The following is a 20,609-nucleotide window of genomic DNA, read 5'->3' on the forward strand; positions in this document are numbered from 1 at the left end:
ATTCAATTCTAAGAATCAATGACATTCCAAAAGGGTATCCTGGAAAAGAGATTATAGGTTATTACAAAAGTTTCAGGAGACAAAAATATTGCAATGTCTCACTGATGAGGCATCACCTTGATGGCCAACTCTCAAATATTTTTATATTAATACATTTTCTTGTAGCAACCATTCCAAGACTCTGATTATCTCTAAAGTTTATATTTGAAACAATGTTGTAGGTCCTGATGCCACCACAGTTATATCTGGATGAGGTTAGATCCAGGTGGCAAGAGTTTCTCCGCTTATCCACCAATGGCTGAAACTATGACAAAATGATGAGATGAGGGTTGAGAATTCTCACATACATTTCCTGCACAATCTTATTTGAATATCTGAGCAGTCATGATAGAATATGACAACAATGATGACAGCTTTACGGATTGTTGGTAAATACTTTTCTCTGTCTTTTACTGGTCTGGAATTGGTATATCATTTCACAATATGGTTGCATGAACATTAATTTCTGTGAACTTGGATATATAGGGATTCACATCATGTAATTCACAAATATGATAAAAGTTTTGGGAGTAGTTGTTTTTGGTCTCATATTATAACAATATTCTTTTATGTTTACAGATTATCTTAAAGAAAAAATGGGTCTGGAAAATGGTTCCTTGGTGAATGAATTCATTCTACTGGGATTGACAAATGACCCTGATCTGCAATTACTTACCACTGTTCTTACTGTTTCTATTAATATATATTACCACAGCACTGGGGAATTTGGCTTTGATTGTTTTAATTGTGCTTAATTCTCACCTTCACACCCCCATGTACTTTTTCCTCTTCAACTTGTCTTGCATTGACCTCTGTTATTCCTCTGTGATTACACCCAAAATGCTGATGAACTTCTTAGTAAGGAAGAATGTTATCTCCTACAATTGATGCATGACCAAGCTGTATTTCTTCTGTTTTTTTTTGTGAATGTTATGTTTTGACATCCATGGCCTATGATCATTATGTGGCTATCTGTAATCCACTCTTGTATAACATTACCATGTCCCCCAAAGTTTGTTCTTATCTTATGCTTGGTTCATACATAATGGGATTTTCTGGTGCCATGATTCATACTGGGTGCACTTTAAGACTGATCTTCTGTGACAGTAATAGCATCAACCACTATTTCTGTGATCTTTTCCCTTTGCTGCAGCTCTCTTGCACAAGCACTTATGCCAATGAAATGGAGATTCTTATTGTACGTGGGAAAGATATCATTGTAACCTGTATCATCATCTTTACCTCCTATGGCTTCATCCTCTCTAACATCCTTCAAATGAGATCCACTGCAGGCATATACAAAGCCTTTAGTACCTGCAGCTCCCACATTCTTGCTGTTTCTCTATTCTTTGGATCATGTGCATTTATGTATCTCAAACCCTCCTCAGCTGGATCTATGGATCAGGGGAAAATATCTTCTGTCTTTTACACCATTGTGGTTCCCATGATGAACCCTTTAATTTACAGCTTGTGAAACAAGGACGTCAAACTTGCCCTGAGAAAAACCTTTCACAGGAGGAGTCTTTGAACAAATTAAAATGTTTAGCACTATAGATTTGTTAATGAGAATTTCTATTACTTTAATCACAACCACATTTAATCTATTTTTTAAATTGATCATTAGTAGAATATTGGGATATTTTTGTTCTTCCTGACGATTTTGATTCTTTGATTTTTTTGCTACTGGCAAAATTTTCTTTTATCATTTTAACTAAGAATAACAGTAACTAATCAAACCTCTTTTATCATTGTCATCATGGGATGTATCAAAAACATAACCAATCTGATGTGGGAGTGTCATATATCCATTGCTTTCATTGGTTAATTAATAAAGAAACTGCTTGGCCTGATAGGTTAGAACATACGTGGGTGGAGTAAACAGAACAGAATGCTGGGAGGAAGAGGAAGTGTGTGCAGACGCCATGCCTCTCCTCTCCAGAGCAGACATGACGAAGCAAGCTGCCAGGTCAGACATGCTGAATCTTTCCCGGTAAGACCGGTGCTACACACATTATTAGAAATGAGTTAGCAAGATGTGAAAGTTAGCCAGAAGAGGCTACATATAATGGGCCAAGCAGTGTTTAAAAGAATACCGTTTCCGTGTTATTATTTCGGGGCATAAGCTAGCCAGGCGGCCAGAAGCTGGGTGGCAGGAACGCAGCCCGCAGCTCCCTCAACTCCAATCATCTGCCAATAGTTATACAAAGTACTCCTTCATTGTCTATGTATCTAGTCGCAAGATGGCTCCCATTCATCAATGCAATAAAGTATGAATGATTCATTTTCAATCTTTCATGGGCATCATTGTGTCCTTTCTTTTTTTTTTTTCCAAGGTGAAACTTTTTATTTCAAATAGGTACATATCTATATACAACTGTGAGGAGTTTGATCCGTGGCTTTTTATGCAGTTTTCCCCAGTAGAATATCTTTTTTTTTCATATGAAAAGAGAATTAAATTTTAATTCACAGAACTATCATGAATATTCACTAAGATATAACACATGACATAACTATAAGGGCTAATATTATCTTTTAAGATTTAATTACTTAAAGAGCTTAAGAGATCTGTAAAACAAAAATGCCTCTCACCTGTTATCTCCACTTGCCCACGGAAAGAAGAACCTGTAAATCCCACTTGCCCATCGACAGAATACTTTCTAGAATGCTGGGGACTGTTGTTCATATAAGATAACAATCTATGTGCTTGTATTTTCACTTTTTTCTTTTCTTCTTTTTCTTTATTTTATTCTTTTTTTAATTAAAATTTCTGCCTCCTCCCCGTTTCCCATTTCCCTCCCCCTCCTCCCACACATTGCCCCCTCCCCCCACTCCCCCCCTTTCCCCACTCCTCTCCCCTCCCCCCATTCCATTCTCCCTCCCTTGAGGTTCTTAATGCAAGTGCTTGATTACCCAGGTGTTTTCATTAACTGGCTATTAAATAAAACCTACATTGCATCTGTAAATACTATGCAATTGACATTATTATGTCAATCAGTTATGTTATATTTATTTCATAAATATTATCCAACTAATATTATGAGTAATGTATTATATATATGCCATCTATAGCCTTAGGGATTATAAATCCTCTCCACTCTTCATAAACTTTGATAGAATTTTTATCCTTAAATAATGTCATCAATCAACAAGTTGGAGAATGTTTGAAAATGTAGATCAACTGTTATTTTTGTGAGTAGAGTGAAGACAGCTTTAGGAGCTAATGTAATTAATAGTAATTGAAACATAATTGGTGGATTCTTATGCCAATTCTAGAATGTGTAATGATGAGCAGTTCTACAAAATCATGAATGAATCTCTATCTTTGTTTCTTGTTAAACTGGATTCCTTAAGCATCTAAAATCCATTTATGTGTTACTGCATTTTTATTTTTTGAGAAATCTCTCTACTTTTTTCCATAGTTACCTTTCCTGTTGTGGAGCAGAATGTTGTTATTTAATCTCAACTTTCCTATTGTTTATTCTCTATTTTTCTTTATTATACCCATTATTGGTTAGATGAGATTGTATAACAATGTAGTTTTGATTTGGAATTGATGGCTACAGGTGTTGAATTGTGTTTGTGTGCCTGCGTGTGTGTATTAACCTCTGACACTTATTATTTCAATAAGTTTTCAGTTCTTTTTCACATATTACTTCTTTCAGCAATTAGCATATTTAAGATCTTTAGTATATTCTACAGACTGAGTTCCTGTTAATGGAAGTGCTGGTAAATGCATCCCTCTATTTTATTCATGTTACTTTTACTGTGTAGCAATATTTTTGATGCAATCCTATTCATCATATTTTTGCTGTTGTGGTGGTGTGAAAGAAAATGGCCCCATGGACTCATAGGAAATGACACTATTAGAAAGTGTGATCTGGATGTAGTAGGTGTGGCTTAGGTGGAGGAAGTGCTTCACTAGGTAGAAGGGCTTTGAAGTCTCTGGAGCTCAAGCCTGTCTTCCGGCTCACAGTCTCCTACTACTGCCTGCCAAACAATATGTAGATTCCCAAACTCCTTCTCCATTACCATGCTTGTTGCACACTTGCCATGCTTTGTTCCAAGATGATAATGGGCTAAAGGCAGCTAGTTACTGAATCATTAAATATCTATTAATGAAAAAGTGACACCCATGAATTGGAAAGGAATCAAGGAGAATATTTGGAAGGGTTTAGTAGAAGACAGTGATGGAGGCAAAGATGTAATTATGTTATAATTTCAAAATAAGTAGGCAGCATGGAATAAATTCACCCCAGTAAACAAAATAGCTACAATAAAATAAGATGGCTAGAAAAATTTAGGCAGACACACAGGCAGGCAGGCAGACAGACAGACAGACAGACAGACAGATAGATAGATAGAGAGTTCTTATAATCTCAGAAACCAAAGTTAAAATTACCCATTCAGAAATTAATTTACTCTGTGTCTGTCTTGGAATATTTTACCTTAATTTGCACATTATCTTTAATCTTTCAAATGTTTCAGTACTTTTTTCAAAAATTTCATGTTAATTTTTATTTAGGGGAATAGAGATATACTTCTATTTCTTTGTGTGAATATTTAGCTTTACCAGCCTCGGTGTGAACTTTTGCTATTACTTTTGTGTTTCTAGCTTTTATAAATGTAGAGACAAGATTTTATGTGTCTCAGATTGTTTCAAACTAGATAGCCAAGAATAACTTGATGCCTAATCTTCCCATCACAACCTTCTGAGTGAGAATGTTGCAAGTATTCACCACCATGCCTAAATTCAGCAACAGTTCAATGATTTTTCTTTTTGGTCTGCCATATTTTATGAATCTCCATCTTGAATAAGGTGTCTATAGTTGTAAGATTTTATTTTTGCATCTCATATCCTATTCTACTTATTGATCCATGTGTCTTTTTGGTGGTACTTGTTGTCCCACAAGCTATATTTTTATAGTATAATATGATATTAGGCATCACAATACTATGAACATTGCTCTTTTAGTTCAGAATTGATTTTGTCTTCAGGATCTGTGATTCAATATGAAATTGAATTGCCAATTTTTCACTTTTAATTTTGTTGGTTATTGCATTGAACAGATAGACTTCTTTTAATTAAAAGGCCATTTCATTATAGTTAAGGCTTGCTGACCCACAAACATGGAGGTCCTCCCATCTTCTTCCATCCTTTTGTATCTAATTCACTGGTTATTTTGATATCTTACAGCTTTGGCTTTAGATGACTTTTTCTTTTTTTACATAATTTTTCTAAATGTTCTTCTATTAGAGGATACTGAAGTATAATTGTTTTCCTGAGTTGTTTCATATTAGGTTCATTACTGGGACACACAACTGCCACGTTGGTTAAACTGTTCATCAGATCTGGGTGAGTTTCTCAGGTCTTGTAAGTATGGATCATAATATCTGTTGATGAACGTCTCTAATTTGCTCTTCTTCTATTTGTCTCACTAATATCTTTCTCTTCCCTTATATCAGTAGATTCTAATTACTATACTAAATGAAACCTGAGAGTGGACATCTGGTCTCCTTTTTTTTTTTAATAGAAAATACTTTCAACTTTCCTGTATTCAGTGTGGCACTGCCTATGTCATGTATAGCCTTTACTATTTTCATGTGTGATAATATTGTTCTATCATTTAGGTATTTTATTATGAGGATATTTTTAATATTATTAAAATATTTCTGCATCTCCGTCCATCGCTGGAACCTTCATCCGGCAATGGATGGAGATTGAGACAGAGATCTACATTGGAGCCCTGGACTGAGCTCCCAAGGTCCAAATGAGGAGCAGAAGGAGAGAGAACATGCACAAGAAGTCAGGACTGTGAGGGGTGCACCCACCCACTGTGACAGTGGAACTGATCTATTGGGAGCCCACCAAGGCCTGCTGGACTGGGACTGAATAAGCATGTAATCAAACTGGACTCTCTGAATGTGGCTGACAATGAGGGCTGACTGAGAAGCCAAGGACAATGGCACTGAGTGTTGATTCTAATGTATGGACTGGCCTTGTGGGAGACTAGTCTGTTTGGATGTTCACCTTCCTAGACCTGGATGGAAGGGGGACGACCTTGGACTTCCCACAGGGCAGGGAACCCTGGCTGCTCTTAGGACTGGAGAGGGAGGGAGAGAGGGAGTGGGGGGAGTGGGAAGGAAATGGGAGGAGAGGAGGAGTTGGAAATTTTTAATAAATAAATAAAAAATATATTTCTGTATCTACCTAAATCACATGCTATAAACTTATGCTTTCTATGTGCCATATTCTTTTTTAATAATAATATTTATTTTTACATGATTTCTTTATTGAATCTTTGGGAATTTTTCATTATATACCCCAATACTGATCACTTATGTTCTCTTCTTACCCTCCTGAATAGATACCACAATTAAAAAAAAAAAAAAAAAAAAAAAACTTAAGTAAAGCAAACATACAAACTCACAAAAAGAAATTCTAATAGAACAAAACAATAACAACAAGAAAACAAACAGACAAACAAAAAAGTTTTAGCTTTCATCTGTCATACTGGGTCTACAGTACCTTGTCATTCATTCTGGTGGCATTTAGAGCAACTGTGTGCCATACTGTATACTGTTTTATCCAATCTGCATTACCTGGAATTGTTCATTGCAGTGAGTAATTGGTCTGCTTTAATGCCTCTGGTTTCTGGTAAACTGACATCATGGGATCATTGCCAAAACTGTGTCCAAATATCCCGTGACCACCCTGAGTCATGGAGATATCACAGCTACTGTTCCATAAGACTAGCACCTTCCTGAGCTCCAGCATGCCCTAGATGGAGCAGATATTTGGATGGGCCAACTCTAGGCCCAGCTGTGGGCCTGGGTGATATTTGAGATTGTCAGTCTAGGCCACAAGGATCATGCCCTCAGATATGGGGCAGAGGCAGCTCCCCTAAGTCCATTTCATATGCTTCACCTCTTCCCAGCCCTTAATGAGCGGTGGAACCAGCTCTCCTGAATATGATCACCAGCTCTCCTATGAGGGTCAGAGGTCTCTTGCTGCAACATCCAGCAAGGGGCATAGCTAAGTATCCCATGGCAAGTGAGGGGCAGGACCAGCTCAGCATGACCCTTTGATTTACACATGGTTCCAATGGGCACCTGGGGTGACAAGGCCATAGTTGTAGCAGGACCATGGGCTCAGACATGCATGGCCCTTGGCAGTAGGTTAGGAATGGATTACATCTTAGCTCTGGCTTGAAGCAATGACCATTCATATCAGGATGGCTATGGTGATGGCATGGCCTCCTGATACCAATGAGGCCACAGATTGTCACCATAATCCCAGCTTTTGCTGACAACAGAGACTCTGGCTGTGGTAGGACCACCAACCCAGACAGGGTCCTCTGCAGCAGCCAGGTCTGGATATCATCATTGCTCCAAGTGGTAGTGCAGTTCACTCATATCTGCTCAGCACCAGTGGCAACATGGCTCCCAGACACCAACTTGACCCCATATCTCAAGCAAACACATGACCAATGATGGTAATAGGACCTTGGACATCAACAAAGACCCAGGCTCCAGTAGAGCCATGGACCCAGAAATGGCTCTCAGCTGCAGGTATGGTCGGGATGTTTCTATAGCATTGGTTAGAAGGCTACTTGAATTTGCATGTCCCTGGCTACCACCAACATGGACTCAGGTGCCTGATCTGACCCCAGGTATTCAGTGGCTAACAGACCATACAGTGACCCTGGATGTTAACACAAGTCACTCAGATCTCTATAGCCCTAGCTGCAAAATGGCCCCCAGATTCCTAAAAGGCCACAGGTTGTATCTTAGGCAATGGTCCTCTATGTGGCCCCTGATGGCCACATTGGCTAAGGGCTTCAACAAAGACCCAGGGTGCAGTAGTACCATTAGACCCATACATACTCCTCTGAGCAGCATAGTTCTGAACATCCCCATGGCCTCTGCTGGTGGTGTATACCAGCCAATTCAAGACCATCACAGTGATAGTGCAACCCTTGGGCACAGACATGGCCCCAGGTGGTGGTGACCTCAGTCCTCCACATGGCCCTCATGACAACAGGGGACACTGATATCAACACAGACTCTGGCTGCAGTATGGCCTTGGATTCAGACATGGTCCCTAGCTGCTTCCCTGGCCTGGGCATAACCATGGTACCAGATAGCAGAACATGCTACTTCGATTTGTATGACATCAGATTCAGCATGGCTCCTGGGCATGAACAAGGTCACAGGTGGCTGATCAGACACCAGGAAAGTACATAGTCCTTAATCACAACAGAAGCCACAGTCATTGACTCTGTCCCTAATTGCTCTAGGGTCACAGACCAAGACATGGTCCTCAGAACAGATTTAATGAAAGACAACCTTTGTCTTGGATGACCACTTGTGCCCTGGGTGGTTTCGACAACCTTGGTTCAGCTGTCTCTGTAGATTTCTTTATCATGATCTTGACTTCCCTTTCTCATATATTCCCTCCTTCCTATTTTCAAATGGATTACCTGAGCTTGGCCTTCAGTAATGTGATAAATTATAAGCTTAACTCAAAAAAAGAAATGCTCCTATATACAAATGGTAATTGAGCTGAGAAAAACATCAGAGAAACACCATCATTTACAATAGCCACAAATATAAAATATGTTTAGGTAATTCTAACTAAATAAGTGAAACACCTGTATGACTAGAACTTTAAGTCTTAAAGAAATTAAAGAAGATATCAGAAAATGGAAAGATCTCCCACGCTTTTGGATTGGTAGGATCAACTTAATAAAAACGGCAATTTAACCAAAAGCAATGCACAAATTCAGTGCAATCTACATCAAAATCCCAACACAATTCATCACAGATCTTGAAGGAACAATATTCAATTCAACTTCATATGGACAAATAAAGAACCCAGAATATCTAAAAAAAAAAATCCTGTACAATAAAGAAACTTCTAGAGGCATCACCATCTCTTACTTCAAACTCTACTATAGAGCTATAGTGGGTTGGAAAGTTCTTCTGCATATGTATTGCATTTATTGGTTAGTAAATAAAGCTGTTTCGACCAGTGGTTTAGCAAAATAGAACAAGGCAGATATTCCAAGTAAACAGCGGAGGAAATAATGTGGAATCAATGAGAAACCATGTAGCAGATGAAGGAGATAGATGCCAAAACTTTACCTGGTAAGCCACAGCCACATGGAGACACATAAATTGATAGAAACAGGTTAATTTAAGATATAAGAGTTAGCAAGGAATATGCCTAAGCTAATAAGCCAAGCAGTGTTTTTTAATTAATACAATTTCTATGTGGTTATTTTTGGCCTGGTGATCCAGAAAACAAATGAGCAGTTCCCATCTACGAATTGGTGCCCACTTGGCCATCTAGGTAAGAAAGAGAGAGGGGGAGGAAAGAGAGTATAGATAGTTGTAATATACAATAATACAGACAGTAATAGATTAAAGGAAAGATAATAAAATAAATATAAAGCTTGTAGAAAAAGTAAAAGAGTAAAAAATAAGCCATGTAAAGATAAAAAGTACACAGAGAGTCAGAATTATTTATATTATTGTGTGTTCTTTAATTTTTTTTAAGCTGTGAATGAGCTGAGTACCAAGAGACATTTCATTGTACAGGCTGCTAAGTTAAACCAACTTAATAATTTAAAGGTATCTTGAGTTCAATATCTGGGCCTAAGGACATGTTGCATTGAGAAAATGTTATGCTTTTGTTTCCACAGAAGATGGCAACCTGTGGATTCCTTACAGACTAATGTGGTTTGATGGACCAAGATCCCCAAAAAGATTTCTATGAACTATCAAAATTACTTCACCCAACAAAAATCAGAAACCACTTCGGAGAAAATTATGCACATTACATTTAAAGGGGTATATGTTATAGAGATAAATACTTTATATTGGTATGGATCTTGGATTATTGATAGAAATTTAAGATCAATTTTGTTGTATGCAGTTCATTTAAAAATGTAATGTTTAATAAAGGAATACAGGTTAATAAATAGTCTTATATATATGTGTATACACATATATATGTCAAGTTTCTAGTCATGTTAGTTAAGTTTCTAGATATACAGAGATATATTTCATTAATATAGATAATCTCCAAACATTTCATATATTTCATTAATATAGATAATCTCCAAACATTTCAAAGACCCATGGAATATAGCATTTAAAATATTTTAAGAACTTAAAATTTTTCATGAGAATGAGACATATCTGCTCTTGACAGCACCAACTACTTCAAAAGGAAGATGGACATCTAAGAGGCTCCTTATGGAGTTTGCTAGCCATTTGCATAAGAAACTGGAGATTATCTGGCTCGCTTCAAGAATGACCGGGTGAAAGCCTTGAAGGCCATGGAGATGACTTGGAACAACATGGAAAAGAAGGAGAAGCTGATGTGGATTAAGAAGGCAGCAGAAGACCAAAAACGATATGAGGGAGTTAAGTGAGATGCGGGCCCCTCCAGCTGCTCCGAACTCTTCCAAGAAGATGAAGTTCCAGGGGGAGCCCAAGAAACCTCCCATGAACGGTTACCACAAGTTCTCCCAGAAGCTGCTGTCCAACGGGGAGCTGAATCACCTGCCGCCGAAGGACCTCATGGTAGAGATTGGCAGCTGCTGGCAGCGCATCTCCCAGAGCCAGAAGGAGCACTATAAAAAGCTGGCCGAGGAGCAGCAGAAACAGTACAAGGTGCACTTGGATCTCTGGGTCAACAGCCTGTCTCCCCAGGACCATGCAGCATACGAAGAGTACATCTCCAATAAACGTAAGAACATGACTAAGCTTCGAGGCCCAAATCCTAAGTCCAGCCGGACCACCCTGCAGTCTAAGTCGGAGTCGGAGGATGAGGAGGACGAGGAGGAGGATGACAACGATGATGAGGAGGAAGAGGAAGATGATGAGAATGGGGACTCCTCCGAGGATGGAGGGGACTTTTCTGAGTCTAGCAGCGAAGACGAGGGCGAGGATGGAGATGAGAATGAGGATGACGATGAGGACGACGATGACGACGAGGATGACGACGAGGATGAAGACAATGAGTCTGAGGGCAGCAGCTCCAGCTCTTCCTCTTCAGGGGACTCCTCAGACTCTGACTCCAACTAAGGCTCACCCCCCACCCTGGGCAGGCAGCCAAGGAGAGCCACTGCAGAGCTCCCTCCCCAACTGACCACCTTTGTCTCTCCCTGTGTTCTGTCCTCTGTCCCCTCAGCCTCCCCCACTTTCTTTCTTTCTTCCTTTTTTCTTTTTAAAAAAAAAAAAATCAGTGGGGGTAGGAGGCTGCATGAGCCCAGGCTAGGACTCTGCAGTCTTGGAGCCATCAGCTCCAGGGGTTCTCCAGGAACAGCAACCATCAGACTGAGCCAGCATTGGACCGACCCACCCCATCCCCCTTCTGCACTTGCAGTGCTGACGTGGACAATGGACCAGGGAGTTTGGGGGTGGGAGCGTGTCCTGAAGAGTTTGGTGAGGCCTCTACACCTGCAGCCTGCACCAAGGTGGATGTTCAGGGGAGCTTTTCCTTCCAAGAGGGGCTTGCCGCCTGAACTCCCACATTGAACTGGGGGAAAAGAAGGGTGCTGCCTTCAAGAAAGTGGGCAGTGTCCATGCCCCTCTCCCCTGCAGGAAAGAGCTGCCTGGACCCGTTCATGGGGGAGGGGCAGAGTGTTTTTTATATATGTGTATATATATATATATATTTTTTTTAAGCGCTGAGCTGTCAACGAGACGTTTCCTACCGAAAAAAAAAAAAAAAACAAACAAAAAAACAAAACAAAACTGCTTTTGCCTGGACTGCTTGATGTTATGCTGTATAAACTATGCAGGACCCACAGAAAATGACTGCTAAACTTGCCTAAAGGTTAGACAGTCCTTCAGGGCTCCGGCTTCATGAAAGAGTCTACCAGACATTCTGCAGGGCACAGAAGAAAGTGACCGACAAACTGCCAATATAGGTGGAACTCTCTTTAAATTTTTGTTTCATGTAAAAGTCTGCCGGATACTATGGGCCTATAGGCTGAAGATTGGATGACCCAATGTTAAAGAAAAACTTTGGGTGACTGTACAGGAAGCAAGATGTCTCTGTCACTCTTAGAGTTTTGGAAGTTGCTTACAATGCACTACCTGTTAACTTGGGTAAATTTATTTCCATTTGGGTCTTTGATGGAGTTAAAGAATAGATAGTTATAATTATAGTTTTCATTAGTTAAAATAAAAGATAGAGTAGATATAAATATTGTAACTAAAATTCATGCTTGATAACTGTTTTTTTCATATGTAATTTTACTAAGTTAAAATAAAAACTTCCTTTTTCTTTGAACAGAAAAGTAGAAGTGCTGTGGGAAGTCCTTCTGTATATGTGTTGCTTAAGTTGGTTAAAAAATAAAGTTGTTTCAGCCAGTGGATTAGCAAAATAGAGCAAGGCAGATATTCCAAGCAGACTGAGAAGGAAAGAATGCAGTCAGTGAAAAGCCATGTAGCTGCCGAAAGAGACAGATGCCCAAACTTTACGCCGCCACACTTTACCCAGTAAGCCACAGTCTCTAGGCAATACACAGATTAATAGAAATGGATTAATTTAAGATATAAGAGTTAGCAAGGAATATGACTATACTAATAAGCCAAGTCATGTTTTTTTTAATTAATACAGTATCTGTGTGGTTATTTTGCACAGTTGCAAAATTAATGAGCAGCATCTGTCTCCACTATACTAATAAAAACCAGCTTGTTTATGATATAAAAACAGACAGGAGGCCCAATAAACTAGAACTGAAGACCTGACATAAATCTACACACCTATAAATACCTTATTTTGACAAAAAAGCCAAAATGATGCAATGATAGAAGGAAAACTATTTTAACAAATTGTGCTAGCATAACTAGATGTCAACATGAAGAAAATTCTAAGTACATCCACATCTATTGCCATGCACAAAACTCAAGAACTCAACATAAATCCAGTTACACTGAACCTGTTAGAAGAAAAAGTAGGAAGAATGTTGAGTGTATTTGCACAGGAGAGTTCTTCCCAATATAACATGAGTAGCATTAACACTGAAAGCAACAATCAATAAATGATACTTCCTGAATGAAATGGGACTGAAAACTTCTGTAAGGTGAAATGCCTGGTAAATAAGACAAAAAGAAAGCCTACAGAATGGGAAAAGATCTTCATCAACCCCACATATGACAGAGGGCTGATTTCTAAAATATATGAAGAACTCAAAAAAGTGGTTAATAGGTTCTCATTCAATTTTTATATCATATTTAATAAAAAAACTAATAAATTAATATGGAGTTTTTATATTTTTATTAGAATTATTTTATTATTTCCCTGATTGTTCCTTAATAATCCTCTGGTTTGCTGGGCGGTGGTGGCGCACGCCTTTAATCCCAGCACTTGGGAGGCAGAGGCAGGCGGATCTCTGTGAGTTCGAGACCAGCCTGGTCTACAAGAGCTAGTTCCAGGACAGGCTCCTAAACCACAGAGAAACCCTGTCTCGAAAAACAAACAAACAAACAAAAAATAATCCTCTGGTTTCCACTGGTAGCCTGGATAATATCCCATTTTTATCTCCAATGTCTTTTAAGTTCTGTTTATCTTTTGTTCACTTGGCAGAAAGTTCGACAATGTTTCTACTATTTTAAAACATTAATTATTTTCTTGACACTTAATAGTGCTCTTTCATTTATTATTTTTTGAACTCAGTTCAAATCTTTATTGTGGATTACCTATAATACTTTGCTCTTGATATTTTTCTGGATAGTGAAACATATGATCTTCTGTTCAACTATAGGATAACATGCAAACTTATAACACACAGAAGGTTGGCTGGACTATGTTTCCAACTTTTGTGTGCCAAATTAGGAATTGATTCACAATCATTAGCCTATTGTCTAAAATATATTTTAGATTATAACAACAGGGTATTTATGGTTCACAAAACCTTAAATATTTACTTTCTCTTTTTGGTAAATAAACTAAATCTGACCATTACTGACTTAATGTACCTTTATATTCAAGCTTAATAAAATTATTTTATGTTTCTGCTTATATAATTTGGAGAAAAAATCTTGCTATATATTCTAGGTTTTCTCTGAAACTCATTGCAAATATACTAAAAACCTTCACCTTGCAATTCTTTTACTTCAGCCTTGCTCCTGGTACAGCTAGAAGTATGTGTGACCACAAAAGACTAGATAAGATATAAATAAGTTGAACTGAATGAAACGAACTATTGACAGGACAGTGATATCTTCACAAGCCCCTTTGCAATGACCAGATAACTGAATCATACATGCTTTGGGTACAAACATAAATCTAAGTGAGAAGTTAGATTTCCAGCACACTAGGCATTTTTCTTATAAAACTCATTTAAGATTTGAAATAGATGTATAAATTAACCTCACTTGAACAACCGTTTCCAGATCATTTCTCATCTCAGATGCTTGATATTTGTGTAAATGGAAAATGTATACCTGTAATCTCCCCCATATCTCACAAAATTTCCCGAAATCAGTAATATATAAGGCAGAAATATTCATTCTTTGATTTTAATTTACATACTTGCACAACTCATATTTTCAACTCATGATATATTAATCTGGACACAATTACTTTCTAAATTCAAGAGCACTGCTGACTGTGGCTGATATTTCACTATTTTTCAAGTATAATTATTGTTTTCCTAAAACAATTTCTTATCTTTCACTTAATTATAAAATGATCAGAAAAAATGCATGTACTTTAACCATTCCTATTTTACATAAATGAATATGAGAAACAGATATTTAGTAAGTTGTCTAACTACCCATGCTTCATTCATACTATGATGAGTGTAAACATCATTGTTATATTTAAGATCTAGGTAGTTTTCTTGCTTTGAATATGTACATATTTATTATAAATATTTAGTTGGGGTATGTAGTTGTTTAATTGAGAATGGTCCTCATACAATCATGTGTTTGAAAGTTTGGTTCACATTTATTGGAAATATTCAGAAAGATTAGAAGGTGTGGTCTTGATGAAGAAGGCATGGCCATAGTGGAGAACATGTGTTATGCGATGTGAGCTTGGAGTTTTCCAAAACCCAATCCAGGCTTCATCTTACCTACCACTTGTGGATCAGATGTGATATAGTAGCTATCACTACAGATCTACGCCCACCTGCTAAATGGTCATTGACATACTGTTTATGAACTAATCAATACTCAGAAGCTATAATGAGCCCCCAATAAAATGTTTTCCTTCATAAATGGCTTGGACCATGATTTTCACCTCAACAGTAGTAACCCTAACTAGCTAGTGAAACATAATAAACAGTTATTTTGGAGAGTGGGTGTGATGATGAAAGTAGAGTTGTTACTCAGTAGCAGGAGTGATTTCATGGGGTTGGTCCAGTTCATTGATAATAAATGAAGGAAGAAACATGTTTTTTTTTGTTGTTTTTTTTAAAAAAAAAAAAGACGTATGGATAAATCTCATGAAAGATGATACATTATAAATATTTCCACATTTTTGAAAACTTTGAGTAAAGCATAAAGAAAGTTTGAATGGCATCCTGTGGGATATTACTGTTAAAGATTCACAAACAAAACAAAAGAAACCACAGCAAAAGATTTCCCTTGGAGAAGAAGGTCGATGGGAGATGGGAGTTCAAAATTGCCTTAAGTACAGAAGATGTATCAATCCCTAAGAGAAGATCATACCTAATTCTCTTTGGACATAAAGATATATCACGGACTAGCATGCAGAAGAAACCACCTCATACCATTTTTTTTTATAACTGGCACCTGCTCTAGTCTAGGAAGAGACTGAGGAAGATTCTACTGTAAGTGAACAGGCAAGTGCAGTACAGAAATAAAGTACATAAAATTTTCTGGTGTTTAATCCAATGGCAAGAGTGAGCCCAAGAAAAGCTGTTTATTTTTGATATAATGCTTCAGAGAATTAAGAATTCACATTATACTTTATGAGCAGTATTTCAGAAAAATTTCCAAGAAATGTGAGAAAATAATTAAGTGCCTAAGATTCTTAGAATGCAAGAAACAGTGAGTCTTCCTGCTTAATATCATCCTTTGGGATAGCAAGGCTAGGTGAAAAACACTATTTTCTCTCTTAAGTATGAGAAAGTAAATTTAAAAATATTTCACTTTTTTGAGATTATGACACAATAAAACTATTTTTTCTTCCATTCAAAATCTCCCATATCAACCCCATTCTCTTTGTCAAGTACATTCCCCCCTTTTCAATATATATATAAAATTATATATATATATATGCATGCAAGTATATTATAAATATATAAGCACCACCTGATAAGACTACATGTTATTTGTAAATATGTTTTGAAATTTATGCTAATGCCTGTCTTTTATGTAATTCCTTTCTTGGGACATACTTGAAACTGAAGCAAGTCATGTATAATCTACAAATTTCTTTAAACAATTTTATTCACATGAGATATCCAAAGTAAAGCAAATTCAAATAGACCATATAGACTTGTGATTATGTGTTTGGGTAAACATAACAGACGTAAAATAAGAAGACATTTGTAAAATATAATCAGTTCAGACCCAAGGATATAATAAATCATTATTAAATATTATTCACATGTTGATGACTGGGTCTTCAGACGGTAACCATATTTTGTAACTGAATCATTTTACTCTTTGGTTAGCATCTCTTGACTTTGTCTCCCATCACAATCAAGTGAGTGATTTTAGGACACATGTGTGCTACATGCCTTAGAGAACAAATAATTGTACATTCTCTGTGACATTGTTTTAACGTCTTATTTTTTATCTCCACAGATTCTCTTAGAGAAGAATGTCTCCGAAAAATGGATCTTTGGTAACAGAATTTGTTCTCTTGGGTTTAACAGATAACCCTGACCTACAAATACCCCTGTTCTTAGTTTTTCTAGTAATGTATTTGATAACTGTTCTGGGAAATTTGACTTTGATCCTTTTAACTGTGCTGAACTCTCACCTTCATACCCCCATGTACTTTTTCCTCTTTAACTTATCTTTCATAGACCTCTGCTATTCTTCTGTTGTTTCACCCAAAATGCTAATGAACTTTGTACTAAAGAAGAATATTATCGGTTTTGCAGGATGTATGACTCAACTCTACTTCTTCTGTTTTTTTGTCATCTCTGAATGTTATGTCCTGACAGCAATGGCCTATGATCGCTATGTGGCTATTTGCAACCCACTAATGTATAATGTTGCCATGTCCCCAAAGGTCTGTTTCTATCTTATGCTTGGTTCATACTTGATGGGGCTTTTTGGTGCCACAATCCACACTGGATGCATCTTGAGACTGACCTTCTGTGCTGGAAACATCATTAACCACTACTTCTGTGACCTCCTCCCTTTGATGAAGCTCTCCTGCACCAGCACCCATGTCAATGAGATAGAGATTTTCATTGTAGGGGGAAAAGATATCATTGTGCCTGGCATTGTTGTCTTTATATCTTATGGATTCATTCTTTCTAGTATCCTTCAAATAAAATCTACTACAGGAAGGTCCAAAGCCTTCAACACCTGCAGTTCCCACATAATTGCTGTTTCCTTATTTTATGGATCAAATGCATTTATGTACCTAAAACCCTCCTCAGTTGGGTCTTTGAATGAAGGAAAAATATCTTCTGTCTTCTATACCATTGTGGTTCCCATGATGAATCCTTTAATCTACAGTTTGAGAAACAAAGATGTTATAGTTGCCCTGAGAAAAACTTTGAGCAGGAGAAAGTTGTGATAAGAAACTTTCTTTGTAACAACATTCAGAATTCCAAGATATTCAAGGTATAGCCCTGCCTTATTATCTTATATTTTCAATATAACAAAATAATTTATATTTTTCATTCCATATTTTGGTATGTTTTCTTTGTTTCCACACATTATCATGTATACTTTTGGTATTTATAAATTGTAAGACAAAATTTATCAGTTAAAGCCTTTTTCATGTTATTCTGGAGTTTTCTGAAAAGCAAAAAATGGTTTGCCAGTGATTAAATGAAGTAACTAGGGTTACTGAGCATGGTATTAGACAATGTTGCTTAATTATATCTGTTTGAAATTACTGTTTATTTATGCATATCTTTCACCATTGAATAAATGCAGCTCAAAATGTTTCTTTGTAACATTAGTCATAATTATATTATACAGATATAGCATCATATTTTGATGATAAATTTTATATATATGTGTGAGTACGTGTGTGTGTGTATTGAGCAAGGTTGTAGTGTTTAATGAGATTAGTAGTCCTTAGTGTAGTAAAGCTCATTAAACAATAAATCCAGAACAATCTGTTAATTTTGATATCAAGTTCAGAACATTTTAATATGGACTCAATTTACAACATTTTTAAGATATAATTTCACTATATCAGAATATGAGGTAAATTTTCCCTTTTAGAATTTGGTTGTAGTTTCAACCTGAATATGATACTAATTTTCATCATTTGTTTCTTTTCTTTCTAGTATTTTTTTTTGAGTTTTTGTTTGTTTAGAAAACAATTTAATATCTCTTTTTGGAGGAGGAGGTTGCAGTTCTTGATAGTGCAGCTGGGAAAGGCTGCCTAAAATCTAGAACTGGTGTGTCTTACTATAAGATTTTGTAATGCTTTCTGAAACTTATTGATCTGTTGTCAGTAATTTTTGATGTGATTTCTGTTTGAATGACTGATTATTTTATTTATGAGTTTCTGTTAGGTTCCTTTCAGTATCTTCATATCTTTTTTATTATTATTATTTTTAGTTACTTTAAAAAATACCAATCCAAATTCCCACTTCATTCCCTCCCCCCCTCCCCTCCCACTCCCTCCACACACCCTCCCTGTATCCCCTCCAATCTTAAGATAGGGCAAGGCATCCTGCCCTGTGGAAAGTCCAAGGCCCTCCCCACTATATCCAGGTTGATTGAGCAAGGTATACATCCAAAGAGAATAGGCTGTGTACTATAGACAAATCCCAGTGCCATTGCCATTGGCCCCTCAGTCTGCCCCAACTGTCAACCACATTCAGAGGGACCAGTTTGATCCTCTGCTTGTTCATTCCCAGTCCTGTTGGAGTTGGTGAGCTCTTACTAGCTCAGGCACATTGTCTCAGTGGGTGAACCCCTCAAGCCTTGACTCCTTTCTCATACTCTCCCTCCTTCTGCTCTTCAACTGGACCTTGGGAGATCAGTCCAGTGCTCTGATGTGGGTCTCTGCCTCTGTTTCCATCTGTTGTTGGATAAAGGTTCTATGGTGATATTTAAAATAATCATCAGTTTGACTATTAGGCAAGGCCAGTTCAGGGACCCTCTCCTCTATTGCTTAGGGTTTTAGCTGGGGTCATCCTTGTGGATTCCTGGGAATTTTTCTAGAACAAGGTTTCTTGTTAAACATAAAATGGCTCCCCCAATCACGATATCTCTTTTCTTGCTCTCATATCTGTCTTTCCTCCATTTCAGCTATCCATTCCCTCAAGTTCTCCCCTTCTCCCTTCCTCTTTTCCTTCTCTCCTTCCCTCTACTTTTTCCCCCATGCTCCCAAATTTTGTCAGGTGATCTTGTCTGCTTCCAATTTCCAGGTGGATCTATACATGTTTTTCTTTGGGTTTACCTGATTACTTTAGCTTCTTTGGGATCATGCACTATAGGCTCAATGTCCTTTATTTATGGCTAGTGTCCACTAATGAGTGAGTACATACCATATTCATATTTTTCTGAGCTTTTCTTCCACTCTCTTCATTTTCTTCTCTGATTTCCTTGCTTAGTTGAGTCCTCTGTATGGTCACTCCTTCCTCTGGAAAGTAGTTGATTCTTTCTGGCTTTCAGCTATCTCAGTGTCTTTGTTTTCTGTTATTGGGAATATTCTTAGAGTATCATGGTATTTTGAGGGAGGTTGAGAAACATCTTAGGGTTAAGAATAGACTCAAAAGTAAATTTTGATACATTTTTAGAGTTAAAAAACTCCCAAAATACAAAACCATAAGTCTCAGTAGCTGCCCTGGCAAACAAGAATGGAGAAGAGAATGAAATATAAACCATACTGTTTAAGCGAGATTGAAGTTTAGACACATGACAGATTAGCAGCCACATGACAGAGAGGGAGCTCTAGAGAAAGATTAAAAAGAGAAGCTCAAAATATTGGGGAAAGCTAAAGTTTGAGGGATAACATGCTTAGGAAAGAAAGATTAAAATATTTTCTAAATAGTTTTGAAAAGTTGATATAGACTTGTGAAACTCTACGGAATATCTAGTCAAGAATCTCATTAAAGCACTAATTATTCTACCTAATCCTTAGCGTAACTTACAGTGGACCTCTTTCCTATCAATTGTCTTTTGGCCAGATGTCTGACCGGGACCAACAGGGAGGTCTCCAAACAAGATAAAACATTCTATTCTCTTGATCACAAAGGGTTTTTTTTTTTTTTTTTTTTTTTTTTGCTGTTACTGCTTGTTTTTCTTGTTTGATTTTTGTTGTTGTTGTTTTTAAAATTGACTTTGCTACTACCTAACAATGTGGTTTATTTTTGTGTTTTATGCTTATAATGGGAGAGATGTGTCTTTTATTTTAATTTTCCTCTTTGTTT

At 37.2% G+C, this 20,609-nt stretch overlaps 1 protein-coding gene and 1 pseudogene across 1 annotated transcript; both read left to right on the forward strand.

The window, feature by feature from the left end:
• Nucleotides 1–635: 635 nt before the first annotated feature.
• Nucleotides 636–1,567, forward strand: LOC130873309 (olfactory receptor 8B3-like; annotated as a pseudogene).
• Nucleotides 1,568–16,855: 15,288 nt separating this feature from the next.
• On the forward strand, nt 16,856–17,788 carry LOC130872832 (olfactory receptor 8B3-like). Its single transcript, XM_057767121.1, has one exon. It carries the CDS (start codon nt 16,856–16,858, stop codon nt 17,786–17,788), a length of 933 nt encoding a protein of 310 aa, XP_057623104.1.
• The last annotated feature ends 2,821 nt before the right edge of the window (nt 17,789–20,609 follow it).

This window comes from Chionomys nivalis, chromosome 4, assembly GCF_950005125.1.
Source record: "Chionomys nivalis chromosome 4, mChiNiv1.1, whole genome shotgun sequence".
Taxonomy (NCBI): domain Eukaryota; kingdom Metazoa; phylum Chordata; class Mammalia; order Rodentia; family Cricetidae; genus Chionomys; species Chionomys nivalis.

Excerpts from the sequence above, each read along its gene's own strand:
- LOC130872832 (XM_057767121.1), top strand. The coding sequence starts at position 16,856 with ATGTCTCCGAAAAATGGATCTTTGGTAACAGAATTTGTTCTCTTGGGT.